A 25089-nucleotide genomic window follows, 5' to 3' on the forward strand; every position below is an offset into this window, starting at 1 on the left:
CAATGATGTCAGGGTAATAAAGGTTCGCTGCAGTCTGAGGGGTAGCTGGGTACGATGCCTTCTGCAGGTTGGTAGCTCAAGCTTTTACATTGCAGACTTATCTGCTGGTCTATATGAGGTATTATCGTTATATATAGAGTGGTCCGTTTCTGATTTAAGTTTTTTTAGCCATATTGTCTTTATATACTTTATGTTTGGGCTTGTGGTTCTTTATTATTAATAAAGTGAAGTAATGATTCATTCAGATTCCCTTCTTTCTCCTGTAGGAACTTTTCTGGGCTTGTGATAGCCCTGGAAGCTTGCAGTAGATTAACATCACTGAGCCAGGATAATGGGGGTTATCCCACAAAAAAGTATTTATCACCTATTCATAGAGCACTGCTTACGTCGGCCCTGCAGATGTAAATGGTGCAGCGGACCAACATGCAGACTGCTGAGGGGAACCTTCATTGGGGGCCCCAGTTGTTGAGACTCCCTGTGAAATTATATTTATCTCCTATCCCACAGAAGGTGATCAATAATTTTCATGGGATAAACCTTTTAATAAAATGCAAATCTACATCTATGTCATGTCTGTCTTTACTACAAATACTCACCTTCAACATCTGCAAAGGATTTGCTACTAGTGCTTCCAAGGAACTGCACACCTCGAGGCCAAAAATAAGGTGAAGCACAGTAGGCCAGATCAGACATGGGATGCCCAATAGTGGAGAGTTCCCAATCAAGAACAGCAATTACACGGGCCTGAAGAGAATCAGTAAATGTTAGCTTGCTAGGACACCAGATTTACATTATGCACAGATGTATTCAGAATTTGCCTTCGTATTGCAGATCTGTAAGGACACCCCTGGACACAAAATCCTGAAATGCAATGCAAGATGCTTTATTGCATCCAGATAAATACAGTTTTTTTTCCAGCAGACTACTGTAAAGATGCTGGACTTAACAGTACACATCTAACAAAACGGTACCAAATGCCCAATACTATACACACAGCAACCAGTTCTTATAACAGATTTAAGGCACAAAGGCCATCAGGACCTGTAAAAAGATCTATACTTGCCTGCTCCCAAGTTGTCTTCACCGGACTTCAGGTGCCCACCTGTCAACTTCTGCATGGACTGGGTCACAGCTGAGGCCAGTCATTGACTGCAGCGGCACACGTGACCTCATCTGTGTGGATGTTGACTGGCGGGGAACAGAAGTCAGTAAAGATAGCCGGGGAGCAATAGAGCATCGGGGAGCATGTAAGTAAAGATCCCTTCACAGGTAAATTAAATATACAAATCCTGGAAACCCCTTTAAGGGTTATTTGGTTATGTTTAGAACAGGGCTTTATTGTTAGATAGTGGGGGTCCAACTCTTAGCATCCCCCTAATCAGCTGTTTAAAAAAGCTGCGATGATCCGGCAAGACCCACATCCCTTTCACTGTTACCTGGTACAGCTCAATAATTCTAGTAGTGATATTACTGTTTGCTAAAGCTTTGCCCATTTAAGGCTACTTTCACACTAGCGTTCGGCTGTCCGCTCGTGAGCTCCGTTTGAAGGAGCTCACGAGCGGACCCGAACGCCTCCGTCCAGCCCTGATGCAGTCTGAATGGATGCGGATCCGCTCAGACTGCATCAGTCTGGCGGCGTTCAGCCTCCGCTCCGCTCGCCTCCGCACGGACAGGCGGACAGCTGAACGCTGCTTGCAGCGTTCGGGTGTCCGCCTGGCCGTGCGGATCCGTCCAGACTTACAATGTAAGTCAATGGGGACGGATCCGTTTGAAGATGCCACAATATGGCTCAATCTTCAAGCGGATCCGTCCCCCATTGACTTTACATTGAAAGTCTGGACGGATCCGCTCAGGCTATTTTCACACTTAGCTTTTATATGCCAAAATAATGCAGACGGATCCGTTCTGAACGGAGCCACCGTCTGTATTAATATGAGCGGATCCGTTCAGAACGGATCCACCCGAACGCTAGTGTGAAAGTAGCCTAAGTGAAGGAGACTGAGCTGCAATACAAGGTGCAGTCACCACGAAATGTAATAGTTGTGCCTGGTAAACAATGAAGGGGACATGGTGCTCACTGGAGTGCTGTGGCCTCTACAAACAGAAAAAGGGGGGGGCCAAGGGTTGGACCCCCGCAGATTTTTAGCAGGATATCAATTTAAAAGAACTGGATAAACCCTTTAAATTTAATAAAGCAAGAGTTCATGGTTAAAAAAAAAAAAAAAAAAAAAAAAAAAATACCTCAGTTTGATGGAAAATAATATTATCAATCCTGAAATCTCCATGGATCAGAGTCTCTTCATTGTCGTTGCTTGGCACATTGCTGATTAACCAGTCTGCCAGTTGGTTCATTGCGGGTACATCTCTGTGTGCAGCCCTTTCATATTGCTTCTTCCATGTATTAACCTGTCAATTCCATAGATAATAATAATAATAATAATAATATTATTATTATACAGAATTAAAACAAGGAGATAATATGAAATCAAAATATCGCAAACAGTATAAGACAGGTAAAATGACATGTAAAGCACAGACACATTAGTTAAAGGCTTAGATTTAAGGGCACCTGTTGGCAGATTTGTACCTATGACACTGGCTGGCCTGTTGTATGTGCACCTGGCAGCAGAAGGATCTCCGTTGGTCCCAGGTTCATATGTGACCACATTGCTGAGAAAAAGGATGTTTTAATATATGCAAATGAGAATCTAGGAGCAACGGAGGCGTTACCATTACACCTAGAGGCTCATCTCTCTGCAACTGCCAAGCCCTTTGCACTTTAACGGACAGGGCCAGGCAGTGTATACGTCATCCCGTCTGGCCTTTAAAATGTCCAACAATCAAGAGATGGGGGCACTGTTGTACGGTTGAGTAAGAGTTTAAGGAGGAGCTGCATGAAGATATTGTGCTGCTGAATTAGGTCATAACTGCACACAGCCTCCATGTTTTTACATATAGCATAACTTGTCTTTGATAATTACAAATTACATTAGAAATAATATTCACATTACCTGCCTCTGGCAATATCCTTTCCCTTTGCCATACCCAGTAAGATTTAATGTACGGATGTCAAATGAATGGAGCTGGGCAAGAGTTTCAGAGAGGGCGACATACAAGGCTGATCTTTCCGCAGGGCTGACATCTGGCAGTGAGACATCTCGGAATATACGTCCCTGAAAAAGAGAGACAGACAGACAGTAAAATATGAAAACACATAGGGCAACTATTACAGATATCACTGATGTACATGGAGATATAGAAAAAAGGATGACACTAATTGCATCAAATGCAGGAAAACATATTAAAGGGGTTAAGACGCTGTTTTCTCTTCACAGGGGAATATAAAAAAATTAGAAGAACACTAGCTTTAACCCCTTCGTACTATTACGTCACATGTCAGGTCTTTAACCACTTCAGCCCCGCTAGGTGAAACCCCCTTCATGACCAGGCCACTTTTTACACTTCGGCACTACACTACTTTCACCGTTTATCGCTCGGTCATGCAACTTACCACCCAAATGAATTTTACCTCCTTTTCTTCTCACTAATGGAGCTTTCATTTGGTGGTATTTTATTGCTGCTGACATTTTTACTTTTTTTGTTATTAATCAAAATGTAACGATTTTTTTGCAAAAAAATGACATTTTTCACTTTCAGCTGTGAAATTTTGCAAAAAAACCGACATCCATATATAAATTTTTCGCTAAATTTATAGTTCTACATGTCTTTGATAAAAAAAAATGTTTGGGCAAAAAAAAAATGGTTTGGGTAAAAGTTATAGCATTTACAAACTATGGTACAAAAATGTGAATTTCCACTTTTTGAAGCGGCTCTGACTTTCTGAGCACCTGTCATGATTCCTGAGGTTCTACAATGCCCAAACAGTAGAAAAACCCCACAAATGACCCCATTTCGGAAAGTAGACACCCTAAGGTATTCGCTGATGGGCATAGTGAGTTCATAGAACTTTTTATTTTTTGTCACAAGTTAGCGGAAAATGATGATGATTTTTATTTTTTATTTTTTTCTTACAAAGTCTCATATTCCACTAACTTGCGACAAAAAATAAAAAATTCTAGGAACTCACCATGCCCCTCACAGAATACCTTGGGGTGTCTTCTTTCCAAAATGGGGTCACTTGTGGGGTAGTTATACTGCCCTGGCAATTTAGGGGCCCAAATGTGTGAGAAGAACTTTGCAATCAAAATGTGTAAAAAATGACCGGTGAAATCCAAAAGGTGCACTTTGGAATATGCGCCCCTTTGCCCACCTTGGCAGCAAAAAAGTGTCACACATGTGGTATCGCCGTACTCAGGAGAAGTTGGGGAATGTGTTTTGGGGTGTCATTTTACATATACCCATGCTGGGTGAGAGAAATATCTTGGCAAAAGACAACTTTTCCCATTTTTTTATACAAAGTTGGCATTTGACCAAGATATTTTTCTCACCCAGCATGGGTATATGTAAATTGACACCCCAAAACACATTCCCCAACTTCTCCTGAGTACGGCGATACCAGATGTGTCACACTTTTTTGCTGCCAAGGTGGGCAAAGGGGCACATATTCCAAAGTGCACTTTTCGGATTTTGCAGGGCATTTTTTACACATTTTGATTGCAAGGTACTTCTCACACATTTGGGCCCCTAAATTGCCAGGGCAGTATAACTACGCCACAAGTGACCCCATTTTGGAAAGAAGACACCCCAAGGTATTCCGTGAGGGGCATGGCGAGTTCCTAGAATTTTTTATTTTTTGTCACAAGTTAGCGGAAAATGATGATTTTTTTTTTTCCTTTCTCTTTTTTCCTTACAAAGTCTCATATTCCACTAACTTGCGACAAAAAATAAAAAATTCTAGGAACTCGCCATGCCCCTCACGGAATACCTTGGGGTGTCTTCTTTCCAAAATGGGGTCACTTGTGGCGTAGTTATACTGCCCTGGCAATTTAGGGGCCCAAATGTGTGAGAAGTACTTTGCAATCAAAATCTGTAAAAAATGACCGGTGAAATCCGAAAGGTGCACTTTGGAATATGTGCCCCTTTGCCCACCTTGGCATCAAAAAAGTGTCACACATCTGGTATCGCCGTACTCAGGAGAAGTTGGGGAATGTGTTTTGGGCTGTCATTTTACATATACCCATGCTGGGTGAGAGAAATATCTTGGCAAAAGACAACTTTTCCAATTTTTTTATACAAAGTTGGCATTTGACCAAGATATTTTTCTCACCCAGCATGGGTATATGTAAAATGACACCCCAAAACACATTGCCCAACTTCTCCATAGTACGGCGATACCAGATGTGTCACACTTTTTTGCTGCCAAGGTGGGCAAAGGGGCACATATTCCAAAGTGCACCTTTCGGATTTTGCAGGGCATTTTTTACACATTTTGATTGCAAAGTTCTTCTCACACATTTGGGCCCCTAAATTGCCAGGGCAGTATAACTACCCCACAAGTGACCCCATTTTGGAAAGAAGACACCCCAAGGTATTCCGTGAGGGGCACGGCGAGTTCCTAGAATTTTTTATTTTTTGTCGCAAGTTAGTGGAATATGAGACTTTGTAAGGAAAAAAGAAAAAAAAAGAAAAATCATCATTTTCCGCTAAATTGTGACAAAAAATAAAAAATTCGAGGAACCCGCCGTGCCCCCCACGGAATACCTTGGGGTGTCTTCTTTCCAAAATGGGGTCACTTGTGGCGTAGTTATACTGCCCTGGCAATTTAGGGGCCCAAATGTGTAAGAAGTACCTTGAAATCAAAATGTGTAAAAAATGGCCTGCGAAATCCGAAAGGTGCCCCTTTGCCCACCTTGGCTGCAAAAAAGTGTCACACATCTGGTATCGCCGTACTCAGGAGAAGTTGGGCAATGTGTTTTGGGGGGTCATTTTACATATACCCATGCTGGGTGAGAGAAATATCTTGGCAAAAGACAACTTTTCCCATTTTTTTATACAAAGTTGGCATTTGACCAAGATATTTATCTCACCCAGCATGGGTATATGTAAAATGACACCCCAAAACACATTCCCCAACTTCTCCTGAGTACGGCGATACCACATGTGTGACACTTTTTTGCAGCCTAGATGCGCAAAGGGGCCCAAATTCCTTTTAGGAGGGCATTTTTAGACATTTGGATCCCAGACTTCTCACACTTTCGGGCCCCTAAAAAGCCAGGGCAGTATAAATACCCCACATGTGACCCCACTTCTGAAAGAAGACACCCCGAGGTAATCAATGAGGGGCATGGCGAGTTCCTAGAATTTTTTTTTTTTTGCATAAGTTAGCGGATATTGATTTTTTTTGTTTTTTTTCTCACAAAGTCTCACTTTCCGCTAACTAAGGACAAAAATTTCAATCTTTCATGGACTCAATATGCCCCCAATGGAATACCTTGGGGTGTCTTCTTTCCGAAATGGGGTCACATGTGGGGTATTTATACTGCCCTGGCTTTTTAGGGGCCCTAAAGCGTGAGAAGTCTGGAATATAAATGTCTAAAAATGTTTACGCATTTGGATTCCGTGAGGGGTATGGTGCGTCCATGTGAGATTTTATTTTTTGACACAAGTTAGTGGAATATGAGACTTTGTAAGAAAAAACAAAAACAAAAACAAACAAAAAATGTCCGCTAACTTGTGCCAAAAAAAATGGCTGAATGGAGCCTTACCGGGGGGGGGGGTGATCAAGTGACAGGGGGGTGATCAATGACAGGGGGGTGATCAATGACAGGGGGGTGATCACCCATATAGACTCCCTGATCACCCCCCTGTCATTGATCACCCCCCCTGTAAGGCTCCATTCAGACATCCGCATGATTTTTTACGGATACATGGATACATGGATCGGATCCACAGAACGCATGCGGACGTCTGAATGGAGCCTTACAGGGGGGTTATCAATGACAGGGGGTGATCAGGGTAATCAGGGTGATCACCCCCCTGTCACTGATCACCCCCCCTGTAAGGCTCCATTCAGACATCCGCATGATTTTTTACGGATCCATGGATCGGATCCACAGAACGCATGCGGACGTCTAAATGGAGCCTTACAGGGGGGTTATCAATGACAGGGGGTGATCAGGGTAATCAGGGTGATCACCCCCCTGTCACTGATCACCCCCCCTGTAAGGCTCCATTCAGACATCCGCATGATTTTTTACGGATCCATGGATACATGGATCGGATCCACAGAACGCATGCGGACGTCTGAATGGAGCCTTACAGGGGGGTTATCAATGACAGGGGGTGATCAGGGTGATCACCCCCCTGTCACTGATCACCCCCCCTGTAAGGCTCCATTCAGACGTCCGCATGATTTTTACGGATCCATGGATACATGGATCGGATCCGTAAAAATCATGCGGACGTCTGAATGGAGCCTGACAGGGGGGTGATCAATGACAGGGGGTGATCAGGGAGTGTATATGGGTGATCACCCGCCTGTCATTGATCACCCCCCTGTAAGGCTCCATTCAGACGTCCGCATGATTTTTACGGATCCATGGATACATGGATCGGATCCGTAAAAATCATGCGGACGTCTGAATGGAGCCTTACAGGGGGGTGATCAATGACAGGGGGGTGATCAATGACAGGGGGTGATCAGGGAGTGTATATGGGTGATCACCCGCCTGTCATTGATCACCCCCCTGTAAGGCTCCATTCAGACGTCCGCATGATTTTTACGGATCCATGGATACATGGATCGGATCCGTAAAAATCATGCGGACGTCTGAATGGAGCCTTACAGGGGGGGTGATCAATGACAGGGGGGTGATCAATGACAGGGGGTGATCAGGGAGTGTATATGGGTGATCACCCGCCTGTCATTGATCACCCCCCTGTAAGGCTCCATTCAGACGTCCGCATGATTTTTACGGATCCATGGATACATGGATCGGATCCGTAAAAATCATGCGGACGTCTGAATGGAGCCTGACAGGGCGGTGATCAATGACAGGGGGTGATCAGGGAGTGTATATGGGTGATCACCCGCCTGTCATTGATCACCCCCCTGTAAGGCTCCATTCAGACGTCCGCATGATTTTTACGGATCCATGGATACATGGATCGGATCCGTAAAAATCATGCGGACGTCTGAACGGAGCCTGACAGGGCGGTGATCAATGACAGGGCGGTGATCAATGACAGGGGGGTGATCAGGGAGTTTATATGGGGTGATCAGGGGTTTATAAGGGGTTAATAAGTGACGGGGGGGGGGGGGGTGTAGTGTAGTGTAGTGTGGTGTTTGGTGCGACTGTACTGACCTACCTGAGTCCTCTGGTGGTCGATCCTAACAAAAGGGACCACCAGAGGACCAGGTAGGAGGTATATTAGACGCTGTTATGAAAACAGCGTCTAATATACCTGTTAGGGGTTAAAAAATTCGGATCTCCAGCCTGCCAGCGAGCGATCGCCGCTGGCAGGCTGGAGATCCACTCGCTTACCTTCTGTTCCTGTGAGCGCGCGCGCCTGTGCGTGCGCGTTCACCGGAAATCTCGCGTTTCGCGAGAAGACGCGTATATGCGTCCAGGAGGAATAAAGCAACCACCTCCCGGACGCATATACGCGTACGGCGGTCGGGAGGTGGTTAAAGAAGGCGCCCGCTCCCAAGCAGAAACCAGCGGCTAATGTCCGTGACTAGCGGTATTGCCGATCGCAGACATTTAACCCCTCAGATGCCATGCTCAGACCTGACTATGGGCATCTAAGAGCGCTGAAAACCAGAAGCGTATGCTTTCGGTTATGCTATGGCTCCCCCATGCGGCGATCGGAGGAGCCGGAGCTTGTGTGCAGCAGCCCCAGTCTTGTGAATGACAGGAGGCTGCTGCATAGTATTTCCTATGGTGCCCTTGCCTGTAATAGGGCTCCATAGGAAAGTAGTAAAATCATCATAGACTCCAATGCAAGTGGATGATAATGATAATAGCAATCAAATTGTTTTGTTTTTTTTCTTTCCCATAGGGAACTATAACAAAGTGTAAAAAAAATAAAAAAAAATTTATAAAGTTTTTACAAAAAAAATATAAAAAAAAGTTCAAATCACCCTGCTTTCCCAAAAATGATAATAAAAAAATGTAAAAAATAAATAAATACACATCATGGGTATTGCCGAGTGTGTAAATGCGCAAACTATCAAAATGCAAAAAGTATTAATCCCATACAAAAAAAGGTGAAATGGAAAAAAAAAAAAAAAAAAAAAAAAAAAGGGTCAAAATGGCCTTCTCCTCCCACAAAAAATAAAATAAAAAGTGATCAAAAAGCCGTATACGACCCAGAATGGTATCAATGAAAAGTACACATAGCCCCACCAAAAATTTGCTCCCATACAGCTCCACACAAAGAGCTACAAAAAAAGTTATAGGGGTCAGAATGTGACAGCAAAGGTTTTTTTTTTTGTTTTTGTTTTTTCAGCATTAAAACGCAAGGAAAAAGTATTCATGTGGCATCACCGGATTCGTACTGACCTGGACAAAGAAGATCACCAGTCAGTTTTACCGCATAATGAACGCTGTAAAAAAAAAAAAAAAAAAAAAAAACAACCCGGAAAACAGAGTTTTTTTTCCAATTTCACCACCTTTGGAATTTTTTTTCCCCACTTCCCACTAAATTCTATGCAATATTAAATGGTGGCGTTGGAAAGTACAACTTTTCCTGCAAAAAAGCCCTCATACGACTATGTGAACAGAAAAATTAAAAAGTAATGGCTCTAGGAAGGCGGGGAGCAAAAAACAAAAACGCAAAGTAAAAAAAACCTATGGGGTAGAAAGGGTTAAAGAGATCCAGCATTGCCAGACGCTGCCTCAATGCCCGCCTGTCCCATTAACTATAATGGGGTCCAGCGGAGACCCGGCGACATCCCAACAGATATGGAGATTCTCTGCATATTTGCCAGGTTGTGGCTGGATCTTTGCCAGCCTCCATTATAGTTAAGGGATCAGGTAGCGTCTGGCAATGCTGGATCAGTCTGCTGGATCTCTTTAAAGCTAGTGGGAAACTAGTCTTATTACATCGCTTTGAATAGTGGTACAGCCTTATCTTACTAGATATAGTAGAGTCAAAAGTGCTAATTGTAGCTGAGCTAAGAAACTGCTGTTTGTGTCTTTCATCTAGAAGCCTCCTCCACAGACTTCCATGTTAAAAGCAGTAAAGAGCAATGCACCCTGGTTAGACCAGACAGAAGCCTTTTTTCTTTAATAAAATGATGTACAAAGTGTCTTATATTCACATACACACAAGTCACTTACAGAAAGTTGTTTTATTCACAATTGGAGGTACAATTTAAATCAGGAATACATAAAACTAACCTGGACGTGATCCATCACATAAAATTCAGTACCAATAACGGTCACGTCCGTGCAGTAAAGTAAAGGCCTTGGTACAGGAAATCCATTGGAAAATAAAGCCTTCTGTACCTCATATTCTCTTTCAATCTAAGGAAAAATACAAGAGGTTATTAGATGGTGTACATGCTACAAGAAAAAGAGTCTGGAGAAGGAGCAGTATAAAAGTACTGCCAAGAGTGTACTTGACTCACAAGTTTAGTTGTGACACACAGCAGAGCTGGAACCAATTTGTTTCGGTTAAAGGGGTTATCTGAGCCTGGAAATCCCCCCATACACCCGAGACCCTCACATTGATTCTACTTACCTGGCTCACCGTGCCGCTCCTGTTCCCCGACACAGCCTCTGCTGCTTTTCCCCGTGAGCGGATTAAAATATCTGATGTCAGGTGGGCAGCCAATAACAGGCGATGACGATGACGAGGCTCCCTACCCTCACCCACGAAGCTAGGAAGGCAAGTCCCCATCACCGCCTGCCATTGGCTGCAGTCCTCCCCTCTTCCCCATGACACCGGTTGTTTTCATCTGCGCACAGGGAGAAGCAGCGGCGGCCGTGCAGGGACCAGGAGTGGAGGAAGGGAGTAGGCAGCCAATTAAGTGTGAGGGGCCCGGGTGTATGGGGGGGGGGGGGGGCATTTCCAGGCTCAGATAAACCCTTTAAGATTGTTAAGGTTAGAAGTTCCCTCTAAAATAAAATAACCACATGGTGTCCTGCTCCTGAGAACCCCAATGCTGATAGCAGATCTGTGGAGGAACCCAGCAGCAGATGTTTGAAGGATTACACAGTTCATCTTTAAAATGAGCTGTAATGGACATTCATGACACGTCCTCCGATAGTCATGAATCACGGGTTTCTAATACATGTGTAATACTGGCTTAACTACAATGTGACAGAATTTATAAATATATAATAATGGCCAATTAATATATAGTCCTTCCGTCTTGTCATGTGGTATAGTTACTTCGCTGTATAAACAGCAAAACTTATTATATATTCTTTATAATTTATGAATAGCTGCATTTTTCTTATCAGCCACTAGATGTCAGCACACACCACATTTAAAGAAATGCACCTGATGGCTGAATAGTCTCAATGTTAGGCCTTTATGTAATAAATGGCACTTTACCCGGTGAGCTCCTGGAAGCAGCGGACCATGTGGCTTCTTCCTTAGAACAAACTTTTTCTGACCCTTCAGGAGGAAGAATGTAGGGTTGGATTGTCCAGATCTATAATGACAATAATCACAATCTTATTTTATCATTTCATTTATGGAGAAATTGTGTTACTTTATTAGATAAAAATCTGCATTCAATGTACAAGCTGAGAGTCAAAGTGCCTATATGACAGAGCAGTTCTTTTATAAGAAACCTATCACTACTGTTCTGCCTCCAGCACTGGGAGATTCATTTCAGTATCATTACAGATCCATTCTGCTTTGTTTGCTTATTCCTGTTATTAGTTAGGGAACAGCACCATCTAGCAGTGGTAAAAATTTATTACACTTGTGTTTTCTGTAAATAAAGATTATTGTATTGTTGGGAGGTGCTAAGCATTGTGGGTAGGGTTGAGCGAACCCGAACTGTAAAGTTCGGGTTCGTACCGAACTTTAGGATTTTTGGACCCCAGACGCGAACATTTCAGTAAAAGTTTTGGTTCGGTGTTTGGCGCTTTTTGGAAGGAGGCAGAGCAGCCAAACAACAAGCGGCTAACTGTCTGACCTTAGAAGCCATCACAGTCATGCCTACTAATGGCATGGCTGTGATTGGCCAGTGCAGCATGTGACCCAGCCTCTATATAAGCTGGAGTCATGTAGTGCTGCACGTCACTCTGCTGTGCTTAGTGTAGGGAGAGGATGCTGCTGGTGATTTCAGGGAGAGAATAGGACTAAATCTTTGCTCAAAATCTGAATGCCCTGAGCCCAGTGACCGAAAAAAATAATAACTTTAATAAGTCAGTTAGGTGGGCGGCGGCTGCGGCTGCCATTTTATGCAAGCTCAGTGCATTAGCACTGCATCTGAGCTTTTGGGCCATTGAAAATCCCAATTTTTTGGGCAATTTACAACATCTGGTGCATTTGCAGGCTTAGTCAGTGTGCAATTTAAGTTAGAAATACAGCCATTATTTTCTGAAGGTTTTAAAAACACACCTTTTTGCCAAAAAACACTATTTTCCTGATCTGCAAATGTTAAATTCAAGTTTAATATATACAGCTTTCATATTCTGTTACCAAAAAAACACTTTTTGGGCAATATACAACATCTGGATTAGTCAGTGTGCAATTTAAGCTAGAAATACAGCCATCATTTTCTGGGGTTTTAAAAACACACTTTTCTGCCAAAACACACTATTTTCAGGTCTTGCAGCATCAGCACTTGTGAAATTACAGGGTTAAATACTGCTGTCAAATTCAGTTGTTAAACAAACACTCGTTTGGCCCCAAAAAAAAATTGTCGGCAGCCTTTGCTGCAGAGGTTGTGAGATACCGCCTTTACATACTGTCTTTCTATTCAGTTATTTGAAATAAAGCCATTTTGCGCACAATTTTGATAGTGTCCTAGTGTGTATCATGGCGTGTGAGATACACCTTTTAAATACAGGGGTTTTATTCAGGTATTTGAAATACAGCCATTTTGGGCCAACAAATTTAATTGCGGCCTAGTGTGGATCAGGGCGTGTGAGATACACCCTGTATATAAAGGGCTTATATTCTTTCATTAATAAAACACCTTTTGGGGGCAAAATACACAATATTTAAGGCATTGCAGTATCTTGACGTTTGAAATTCCAGGGTTATATACTGCTGCCATATTCAGTTATTAAACACCCGTTTGGGCAAAAAAAGTTTATTTGGCAGTCTTTGCTGCATATGTAATTGTGAGATACACCCTTTATACATTTGAGTTATATTCAGATATTTCAAATACCGCCATTTTGTGCACAAATCTTTAATTGAGGCCTAGTCTGGTTCAGGCTGTGTGAGATACACCCTTTACATACTGCCGTTATATTGTACTATTAAACACCCATTTAGGGCAAGATCCTAAATTCGAGAAATTTGAGGAGAGCGTCAAATAAGGCACAGCTCGTGGTGCTGCTGGTGGAGCTCCTGTTGCAGGGAGAGAACGTGGTCGATCTGTACCAGCTACACGCACAAGTGAAAACCCTTCCTCAGGTGCGAGTAGGCGACAGAACCTATTTGGTCAAGCCTATTGTGGCTCCACGAATGGTGAGGCCTGAACAAGTACAGGCGATAGTAGATTGGGTTGCTGACAGTGGATCCAGTTCCTTCACATTGTCTCCCACCCAGTCTCCTGCTGAAAGACCACAGTTGGCACCTGCAGCCGATGTCCATCAGTCTTTCACCTAACCCCCTTGCAAATCAGCTAAACAGTATGAGCCCCAAGTTATGCAGCAGTCTCTTCTGCTTTTTGATGACTCTGTTAGCAGGATTTCCCAGGGCCATCCACCTAGCCCTGCCCCAGAAGTGGAAGAGATTGAGTGCACCGATGCCCAACCACTTATCTTTCATGAGGAGTACATGGGAGGACCATTGCAGCACGTCTCGGATGATGACGAAACACAGGTGCCAACTGCTGGGGCTTTTGAAAGTGTGCAGACCGACAAGAAAGGCAGGGGTGAAGACTGGATGGAAGATGATGTGGAGGACGATGAGGTCCTCGACCCCACATGTAATCAAGGTCATGCGAGTGATCTATGTAGTTCGGAGGAAGAGGCGGTGGTCGCACAGAGCCACCAGCACAGCAGAAGAGGGAGCAGGGTGCAAAAGCAGAGCAGCCGTCCTCTAGACAGTACGCCTTCTACTGCCCACCACAGCAAGGGACCGAGCACACCAAAGCCAGGTCCAAGGAGTTCCCTGGCGTGGCAGCTCTTCAGACAATGTGCTGACGACAAGACACGAGTGGTTTGCACGCTGTGCAATCAGAGGCTGAAGCGAGGCATAAATGTTCTCAACCTAAGCACAACCGGCATGACCAGGCATTTAATTGCAAAGCACGAGCTGCAGTGGAGTAGACACCTCAAAAACCAAGAAAGGTCTCTGGCTCCTCCTGCTTCCTCTTGTGCTGCAGTCTCGGCCTCTTTATCCACCTCTGGAGGGACAGTGCCACCTACCACCCCGCAAACAGAGGATCTGCCAGCAACACCAACACCTGGGTCACCAAGCATCTCCATAATGTCCCACAGAAGCGTTCAGCTCTCCAACTCCCAAACGCTGGAGAGGAAGAGGAAGTACCCACCTACCCACCCGGGATCCCTAGCCATGAATGCCAGCTTTTTTTAAATTACGGACCTTTGAAATGCTATCATTCCGTCTGGTGGAGACGGACAGTTTTAAAGGCCTTATGGCGGTGGCTGTCCCACAGTACGTCGTGCCCACCTGCCACTACTTTTCCAGGAGAGCCATCCATTCCCTGCAAAATCAAGTAGCGGACAAAATTAGGTGTGCACTGCGCAACCCCATCTGTGGCAAGGTGCAACTCACTACGGATACGTGGACCAGTAAGCACGGTCAGGGACGTTATATCTCCATAACAGCACACTGAGGAAATGCAGTGGCGGCTGGACCTGAGGCAGATAGCAGTTTGGCGCATGTCCTTCCACCACTGAGGATTGCAGGGCGCTTCAGTCTGCCTCCTGTTGCTTCCTCCTCCTACTCTGCTTCCTTATCCTCTAACAGCTCCTCATCCGGTCAGCGTAACACCTTCACCACCAACTTCAGCACAGCCAGGGGTAAACGACAGCAGGCAGTTTTAAAACGTATCTGTTTGGGGGACAAACCACACATCGCGCAGGAGCTGTGGACGGGCCTTGAACAACAGACCGATGAGTGGTTTGTGCCAGTGAGCCCAAACCCGGCCTGGTGGTGTGCGATAATGGGCGAAATCTCGTAGCAGCTCTGGGACTAGCCGGTTTGACGCACATCCCTTGCCTGGCGCATGTGCTGAATTTGGTGGTGCAGAGATTCCTTAAAAATTACCCAGATATGTCAGAGCTGCTGCATAAAGTGCGTTCTCACCCTGTTGCTGCTCGGCTGTAAGCGCTGCAGCGTAACTTTGGCCTTCCTGCTCACCGCCTCATATGTGACGTGCCCACAAGGTAGAACTCCACCTTGCACATGCTGGCCACCAATGACTGGGCCTCTATGCGAGACCTGTGTTCCTTGTTGCGCTGTTTCGAGTACTCCACCAATATGGCCAGTGCCAATAACGCCGTTCTCAGCGTAACTATCCCACTTCTATGCCTCCTTGAAAAAACGCTGCTAGCGATGATGGAAGAGGATGTGGCACAGGAGGAGGAAGAGGCATCATTTCGTAGGGTTTCCGGCCAGTCATTCCCAAGTGGCTCCGAGGTTGGGTTCTTGCACCTACAAAACACCAGGTACACAATTGTCCAGCCAGGGCACAGTTATGGAAGATGACGAGGAGGAGATGGAGGAGGAGGAACCATGTTCACAGCAGGGTGGCACACAGACCAGCTTACGGCCATCACTGGTGCGTGGCTGGGGGGATACAGAGGACACAGACAATACACCTCCCACTGAGGATAGCTTTTCGTTGCCTCTGGGCAGCCTGGCACACATGAGTGATTACATGCTGCAGTGTCTCCGCAACGACCGCCGAGTTGCCCACATTCTAACTTGTGCCAATTACCCGGTGGCCATGCTGCTGGATCCCCGTTACAAGGACTACGTACCGTACTTATTTCCCTCACTGGAGCGTGATCGTAAGATGGGCGAGTACAAGCGCACACTGGTAGACACGCTGCTGGTGGCATTCTCACCTGACAGCAGGGGCACAGTGGAAGCACAAGGCGAAGGCAGACGACGAGGAAGAGGTCGCCAATGCAGCTGGGGCACCGCCAGCACCTCAGAAGGCAGGGTTAGCATGGCCGAAATGTGGAAAAGCTTTGTCAGCACGCCACAACAACCAGCACCACCAGCTGATATGGAACGTCTTAGCAGGAGGCAGCATTTCACCAACATGGTGGAGCAGTATGTGTACACACGCCTACACATACTGAATGACGGGTCTGCCCCCTTCAACTACTGGGTCTCCAAATTGGGCACATGGCCTGAGCTTGCCCCTTACACCTTGGAGGTGCTGGCCTGCCCTGCAGCCAGTGTATTATCTGAACGTGTGTTTAGCATGGCAGGGGGCGTCATCACAGACAAGAGCAGCCGCCTGTTCACAGCCAATGTGGACAAGCTCACATTCATTAAAATGAACCAGGCATGGATCCCTCACGACTTGTCCGTACCTTGTGCAGAATAGACATGTATACTGGCACTAACCAGCCATGGTTATACATTGCTCATTCTTGTATTTTGGCCATTTCACACTCTTTTAGAGTGTACCCTAATTTTTAAAAATTTAAATTAAAACCAAAAACCTGTGTTGGCTACCTTGTCCTCCTCCACCGCCGCTTCCACCTACACCACTACATCCACCGCCTCCTCAAACTCCTACTCCAAATGGAACTCCACCTCATAAATCAAATATTTTTTATTTTATATCTTTGTCGTAAGTATACAGTATTTCATTTGTAGATTGCATACACATATCTTTTATTGCTGAGAAGTGGTTTACTGTCTAGTTGATGTGGGTCACTGCCACCGATAGTTTAACAACAAATGTATTTTCATTGTCGTTGTGGCTAGATCAATTAAATAGTAAACAATTTTTTACGTCACAAAGTGGTTCGGGAACAACCTCAAGGCAGGAATATCGCTATTATGCCGCCTTGGGGTTCCTACGAAGAACCCTAGAGCTGCGAAGGTAAGAGATTATGTTTATAGAGATTCTGAATTATATTATCCAATCTATGTGTATGGCCCAGGCAGACTGTCATTTGGCACTCTGTCTTGGACATCCACATAGCATTTTATGGAGTAGAGATGAGCAAAGCGTGCTTCAGATTATACATCTGAAGTTGCTTTCCCCCAAAAAAATTATACTGTACATAGATACTTCTCTGTACACTAATAGAATGTATGGGCTCTATGTACAGTATTGTATGAATTTTTTTCGCGATGCAACTTCCTATGTAGCATCAGTAGTCACTTTGCTCACCTATTCCAGAGGTTCTCCACCCCTTGCTTTACAGAACATCAAGCAGTACTCGGGCGTCCAAAGTTCCTCAGGAGGCGCTTCCTGATGAGCTGGCCACCGCAGGCCCCTCTCGTCCTGCTCAAGCAACTGGTCCGCCCCCTGGCAACGCAACAATGGCTCGATTAGCCCCATTATTTGAGGTCATCGTGCGTCGCCAGAGGGCAGGTAGGAGCCATTAGGCGGACTACGAGGATCTCACAAGGCTTGTTTACGAGTCCTTGATGGGATTCACAAATAGAGTTGCCAGATTGGAGGATAATTTGCGTCATCTTCAGGAGGGGGAGGTGTTGATGTCACAAAGAAGTCTGGAGCAAATTTAATTTGTTAGTCCCCGTGATGGAACAATTTACGCCCAACCAATTGTTTGAGGCCAGAAAACAAGTGGACTGCGCCTTGTGGCAGGTGCAACCCTGAACCACATCCTTTTCCCCGCCCAAGCCCTATCCCCAACCCCAGCCCTATCCCCCATCCCCACGGCCAACCCCCATCCCCCCCGAGCTATTTTCTCACCCTTTTCGCCTTCTCCTCCTCATTACTATCCTCAAACCTCTTTCACTACTCCCTCTTCTCTAGCTCGGCAAACTCCATCTCCTGCCCCATCCTACACTTTACATACTCCCACTGTTGCACTTGCCTCAACGCGCACTTAGGCTAGGTCTACATGACGACATTTGTCGCACCAATGTTGTGCGACAATTTTTTTTATGGCAGTCTATGGTGTCGCACTGCAACATGCTGCGACTGCGACACAACAGTCGCAGAAAATCCATTCGAGATGGATTTTTCTGCGACTGTCATGTCGCAGTATGTTTTATCCTGCAGTGCGACACCATAGTCTGCCATTAAAAAAATTGACGCACGACATTGGTGCAACAAAATGTTGCGCAACAAATGTCATTGTGTAGACCTAGCCTTAATTGTCCACAGTGGCAGAACAGGAACAGGACAGAGGGGTCCCAACCCGCGCAATGCCCTCCACCTCCCACTCTTCTAGTCCCCCAGGCATGTTTTTAGGCAACTTTAAATATTGTTTATTATTTTATTTTTTGGATGAAAATTTTTATATGTTCTTAATAAATGTTATGTTTTTTAAGGTATTCTGTCATCTCTTTTTACCCTATAGAGATGCGGACATACACGGCTAGATCGCCGCTAGCATGTCCGCAATATACCTGTCCTATAGCTCTGAGTGGTTTTATTGAGTGTAAAAAATGATATATGCAAACTAGCCTGGTAAGGAGCCCAAGGGGCTGCACTAACAGTTCTGGAGCCCAGCCACACACCCCTGTGAAGGAGCCCAGCACCGCCTGTATCCAGGAATCTCCTCCTTGCTCACAAAGTCAGATCGCTGTAATGACGCGGTACACGAGCTCACTGAAAAAAAGCCCCTAAAATATAACTTTTACTGGACACAATTAAAAACAATATATATAGAATACCCAAAAGACACACATTTGTGTACACAATACATAAACAACAAAAACATATATACTGTGCCCACACAACTGTATAATGATATAGTGTACGCACAATTACTCAGAACTTAGCAAGGGCAATAGGATAAAAATCATCTGCATATGATATTTAACGTTATGTTGCAGAAGACCATGGTTGTGACTAGGGGTGCACCGAAATGAAAATTCTGGTCCAAAACCGAAAATTCAGGATACCCCTTGACCGAAACCGAAACTGCCTTTTTGCCCAAATACTTTTAAAAGACCCCCCACCCCATAACAGTGCCATCCACAGACCCCCCACCTCATAACAGTGCTATCGACAGACCCCCCCCACCTCATAACAGTGCCATCCACAGACCCCCCCATTGTACAATTAATAGAAAATAGCGGGGAGGGACTGGGAGGAAGAGCTGGGGGCCGGTGCGTTCACTGTGCTCCGGCCCTCAGCTCCAGTAGTTATAAAAAGTGTGCAATTAATACGGATTCTATTCATGAGGCCCCCTCTACGCACATCCTACTCACAGGGCTGTTATCTTAATGCTGGCCGGCCGGGCAGACGAGCGGCACAGCGTCACGACTGACGTCACATGCCTGCGCCGCCTCCTTCATTCAGAAAGTAGGCCGGGCACATGACGTCAGTCGTGACGCTGCCGCTCATCTGCCCGGCCGGCCAGCACAGCCCTGTGAGTAGGATGTGCGTAGAGGAGGCCTCATGAATAGAATCCGTATTAATTGCACACTTTTTATAACTACTGGAGCTGGGGGCCGGAGCACAGTGAACGCACCGGCCCCCAGCTCCTCCTCCCAGTCCCTCCCCGCTATTTTCTGCCGATATGTACAAATATCGGCCGAAATGGATTAAGTGCATTTTCGGCCGATATTTTCGGCTGCCGGAATTTCGGTGCACCCCTAGTTGTGACCATAACTCACGGTTAGTTGATACCAGTCATTAGGTGCCAGGCAGTCTTCAGGGGTAGCAACCAAGAAATGGGATAGGGAAGATGTTTAATCCCTAGGGTGATGAGTATACGTAACATAAGTGCCTGTTAGCTAGGGGTCACACCTGTGGGATCTGCGGTTATTGGGAAAATTTTGGGTCCCCTGAACCTCAAAATGTAAGCAAAGCTGACGGTCAGATCCAGGAGGAGAGTAGATTAGGAAGGGTCTCTCTAGTCTATTGGAGTCACAGAAAGAGCCAAAATCACACTTGCACAGCCTCCGCCACATCGCATGCAGAATAGTAGTCAGGATGCACCACAGGACACTGTCACTGGTTGGAATACCCCTTTAAATCTGTCAGCACCTTATGCTGTCCACTCTGAGCAGTATAAGCTAGTGACTAGTGTCAAGCGAACTTGTTTTTTAAGTTTGGCGTCTAAAGTTCGGGTTATCGAAGAATCCCGTTATGGATTCCGTTACCACAGACCATATTGGAATTTAGAATCCATAACGGGATTCTTCGATAACCCGAACTTTAGACGCCGAACTTACAAAACAAGTTCGCTCAACACTACTAGTGACACACACAGATTTTGGTTTTGTATGTGCCTGATGTGTCGTTTTTGTTACTGCAGCACACTGTGACAAAGCATAATTTCATCATTATTGTACGGTTGACCATTAAGTATCTATAAATCAATTATAAAGGGTAAAAAGAATGACAAGCGGTGGACTCCTGGAATCACAAAGGTCTCTCACCTTATTAGGGGAATAACGAGTGTCGTAATGAGTTCTGCTCACTTGCTCATCATGATATAACTGAAAAAAAAGCAGCCCCTAAAATATAACTTTTACTGGATACAATTAAAAACGAGATACATAGAACCCCAAAAAAGACACACATTTGTGTACACAATACATCAACACTAATATATATCCTGTGCCCACACAACTGTATAATGATATAGTGTACGCACAATTACTCAGAACTTAGCAAGGGCAATAGGATGAAAATCATCTGCATATGATATTTAGCGTTCTGTTGCAGGTGACCATGGTTGTGACCATAACTCACGGTTAGTTGATACCAGTCATTAGGTGCCAGGCAGTCTTCAGGGGTAGCAACCAACAAATGGGGTGGGGAAGATGTTTAATCCCTATGGTGACCCTATAGGTATCCCTGCCTAAAAGCGGAGCACCCGGCCCCGAAAGGGGCGACCCCACTTATCGGTGGCTGAACCCTGACAAGCCCTGGATGTCCCTGCTAATATCTTCTCTTCCTGATGCATTTCCCCAGGTGGCGGTATCCACGTGGTTCATCAGGGGAAAGAAAGTTGCATCGAGTATGAGATGAACTGATGCTGCCAGTTCCTGAATCCAAAAATCTGATGGTAGATACACAATATATGTGGGCACCAGGCTAAAAAGAGCGCACCTCCATTAGGAACGGTGCCTCTTTAAAGGCTCCGGGTACTGTGGGCGTCTGACGTCACTTTACCCAACTTCCGGTAATATGATAAACACATGGTTTTACGAATTAGTGAATACAACTATTAATAGGGACAAATTAAATACAACAATGCCCCTCAGTTTTGAATTCCATAACTCTACTCTGTTATACTTCTAGATCGCACGGGGAAATAAGCCATGGGTAATCCGGTGTGTGACCAGTGAAGCGCACTGGTGGAACGCAAGACCGGCGACACGCATGGGCATTCCAAAAACCGGAAGTTCCTTGCTAGATGAGCAGAGGTAGCCCGGTCTTGGAGCACACACTGCGCATGAATCATCACCACGTTAGAGCACGGAAAATAGAGCTAGAATCGTACTCGATATCTAAGGTACCCCTCTGAGCCATATGCGGTGCTACTATTAGGGGAATAAATCAGCAGCCAACCAATATAAACCTGGGCAGTATTTTAAACAAAGATTATATACTGTATAAGCCCAGGGTGTCATCCAGATTTTTAGCATTAAAAAATTGCAAAAAATTGATAACATCATGGCATTCTCTTCATAGAGACCGTCAATCTTTGCTTATCCCACAGACAGACCCTGTTGTCACTAATAACACTATGAGAATTGTTGGCACCTACGATGCCCAGAACCAGAAAATTCAGGGTATTCTAAGACAATACTGGGGTATTTTACTATCTGACCCGGACCTGGGGGACTGTATCCCTCCTAGGCCACTTATTACGTATACGAGGGGTAGGTCCCTCAGGGACCGACTAGTACATAGTCATTACAAAGCACCCTCTCAGAAGGACATGTTGCTTAGTAGAAAACCTTGCGGTACCTTCAGGTGTGGACAGGACTGTATTTGTTGTCCCCTTATTTGGAAATCCACAAGTTTCCAGAGTCTCTCTAGTAGTAAAACCTACCTTATGAGAGACTTTGCAAACTGTAGAACTCAAGGTGTTGTATACTTGTCCATGTCCACTGAGTTATGTTGGAAAAACTAAGAGAGAACTACGTCGGAGGGTGGGGGACCACATTTGTGACATAAAAAATAAAAAAATAAAATAAAATAAAATCAGAGAGACAAGCCGATAGCAAGACATGTCTTGCAGTATCATTCCAGTAATTTTAGAGTCTTGCGATTTCAGGTGATCGAGGTGGTGCGTAAATCGCCAAGAGGTGGGGACTGGGACAAAAGGGTTCTGTGTAAGGAGGCCCAGTGGATTCACCGCCTTAGAACCATGGGTCCTCTGGGTCTCAATGAACAGATCTCCTTCTCGTACTTCCTGTAGCTATTCTGCTGTTTTTTTTGTTCTGTGTTATACATATCTGATTTCAGTAAAAAAAAAATGGGACCCAAGTAAGTGTATGGGCTTGGAACCCTGCATACCCATCATGGCCAAGAATGGCGTGCTTCCGTACACAACTATCTGAATGACACCCTGGGCTTATACAGTATATCATCTTTGTTTAAAATACTGCCCAGGTTTATATTGGTTGGCTGCTGATTTATTCCCCTAATACCGTAGTAGCACCGCATATGGCTCAGAGGGGTACCTTAGATATCGAGTACGATTCTAGCTGTATTTTCCGTGCTCTAACGTGGTGATGATTCATGCGCAGTGTGCGCTCCGAGACCGGGCTACCTCTGCTCATCTAGCAAGGAACTTCCGGTTTTTGGAACGCCCATGCGTGTCGCCGGTCTTGCGTTCAACCAGTGCGCTTCACTGGTCCTCACATCGGATTACCCAAGGCTTATTTCTTCGTGCGATCTAGAAGTATAACAGAGTGGAGTGAGGCCTGGTTCACACCTGAGCGTTTTACAGCGTGTTCCTATGCACTGTAAAAACGCTAAACAGGCGTAGACCCATGTTTCCCTATTGGCATGGTTCTCACCTGCGCGTTTTACAGCACGTACGAACGCGCTGTAAAACGCCCTACGCCAAAAGAAGTACAGGAGCTTCTTTGGGGCGTATTGTCGCGCGTTCGCGCCCATAGACTTCAACGGAAGTCTCTTTCATTGGACACCTCATTGTAGACATGGCTGTTTTTCATTGGACGCCTCTGTGGTCAATCGCAAGAACGCGCTGTAATACGCCCCGAAAACGTTAGACAAAAACGTGCGTAAAACGCGCTTGTCAAATACGCTCAAGTGTGAGCCAGGCCTTATGGATTACAAAACTGGGGGGCATTGTTGTATTTAATTTTTCCCTATTAACAGTTGTATTTATGTATTAATTTGTAAAACCATGTGTTTATCAGATTACCAGAAGTGGGGTAAAATGACGTCAGATGCCCACAATACCCCGAGCCTTTAAAGAGGCACCGTTCCTAATGGAGGTGCGCTCTTTTTATCCTGGTGCCCACATATATTGTGTATCTACCATTAAATCTTTAGATTCAGGAACTGACAGCATCAATTCATCTCATACTCGCTGCGTTTCTTTCCCCTGATGAACCACGTGGATACCGCCACCTGGAGAAACGCGTCGGAAAGAGAAGATATTAGCAGGGCTTGTCAGGGTTTAGCCACCAATAAGTGGGGTCGCCCCTTTCGGGGCGGGTGTTCCGCTTTTAGGCAGGGATACCTATAGGGTCACCCTAGGGATTAAACATCTTCCCCACCCCATTTGTTGGTTGCTACCCCTGAAGACTGCCTAGCACCAACTAACCGTGAGTTATGGTCACAACCATGGTCACCTGCAACAGAACGCTAAATATCATATGCAGATGATTTTTATCCTATTGCCCTTGCTAAGTTCTGAGTAATTGTGCGTACACTATATCATTATACAGTTGTGTGGGCACAGGATATATATATTTGTGTTGTTGATGTATTGTGTACACAAATGTGTGTCTTTTTTGGGGTTCTATGTATCTCGTTTTTAATTGTATCCAGTAAAAGTTATATTTTAGGGGCTGCTTTTTTTTCAGTGATATCATGATGAGCAAGTGAGCAGAACTCATTACGACACTCGTTATTCCCCGTGAGAGACCTTTGTGATTCCAGGAGTCCATAGCTGTGTACTTTGTCATTTTTTTTTGACTCTTTATAATTGATTTATAGATACTTAATGGCCAACCGTACAGTAATGATGAAATTATGCTTTGTCACAGTGTGCTGCAATAACGAAAATGACACATCAAGCACATACAATACCGAAATCCGTGTGTGTCACTAGCTTATAATGCTCAGAGTGGACGGCATAAGGTGCCGACACATTTAGGGTGGGTTCACATCTGCGTTCTGGCTTTCTGTTATCAAATGGTTATAACGGAAAATAACAGAATCCATAAGACGGAAGGACGGATCCGTTATGCTGCCTATAGACTTGTATTATGACGGAATGCAAAACAGTAGCCCTTAAAAGGCATTCCGTCTTAATAGAAATCTATGGGGAAACATAACGGATCCGTCTGGTTTCCGTTATGCAGAACAGGACTTTGTTTTCCGTCTTGCATAACGGGACCCAGACGGACCTGCTATGATTCCTGATAGACTTCTTTTAAGACGGATCAAAACGGAATGCCTCTTAAAGGCTTCCGTTTTGACATCCATCTTATGGATTCCGGTATAACCATTTTATAACGGAAAGCCATAACGGAATCCAGAACGCAGCTGTGAACCCACCCTTAAAGGGGTATTCCAACCAGTGACAGTGTCCTGTGGTGCATCCTGGCTACTATTCTGCATGCGATGTGGCGGAGGCTGTGCAAGTGTGATTTTGGCTCTGTGACTCCAATAGACTAGAGAGACACTTCCTA

General features: G+C 45.1%; 2 protein-coding genes across 2 annotated transcripts in view; one reads left to right on the forward strand and one right to left on the reverse strand.

Moving 5' to 3' along the window:
- ACAD11 (acyl-CoA dehydrogenase family member 11) overlaps positions 1-25089 on the reverse strand; it is a 125428-nt gene that overhangs the window by 99752 nt on the left and 587 nt on the right. The window contains exons 2-6 of the mRNA XM_044295835.1: positions 11467-11566; positions 10305-10430; positions 3012-3173; positions 2242-2406; positions 597-744 (exon numbers count right to left, since the gene is read on the reverse strand). Coding sequence (XP_044151770.1) covers positions 597-744; positions 2242-2406; positions 3012-3173; positions 10305-10430; positions 11467-11566 — 701 coding nt within the window. The remainder of the gene's footprint in view (positions 1-596; positions 745-2241; positions 2407-3011; positions 3174-10304; positions 10431-11466; positions 11567-25089) is intronic.
- Positions 1-25089, forward strand: part of UBA5 (ubiquitin like modifier activating enzyme 5) — an 80938-nt gene that overhangs the window by 33622 nt on the left and 22227 nt on the right. The gene's annotated exons all lie outside the window — the stretch shown is intronic.

The sequence above is a fragment of the Bufo gargarizans genome, chromosome 5 (genome assembly GCF_014858855.1).
Source record: "Bufo gargarizans isolate SCDJY-AF-19 chromosome 5, ASM1485885v1, whole genome shotgun sequence".
Classification (NCBI taxonomy): domain Eukaryota; kingdom Metazoa; phylum Chordata; class Amphibia; order Anura; family Bufonidae; genus Bufo; species Bufo gargarizans.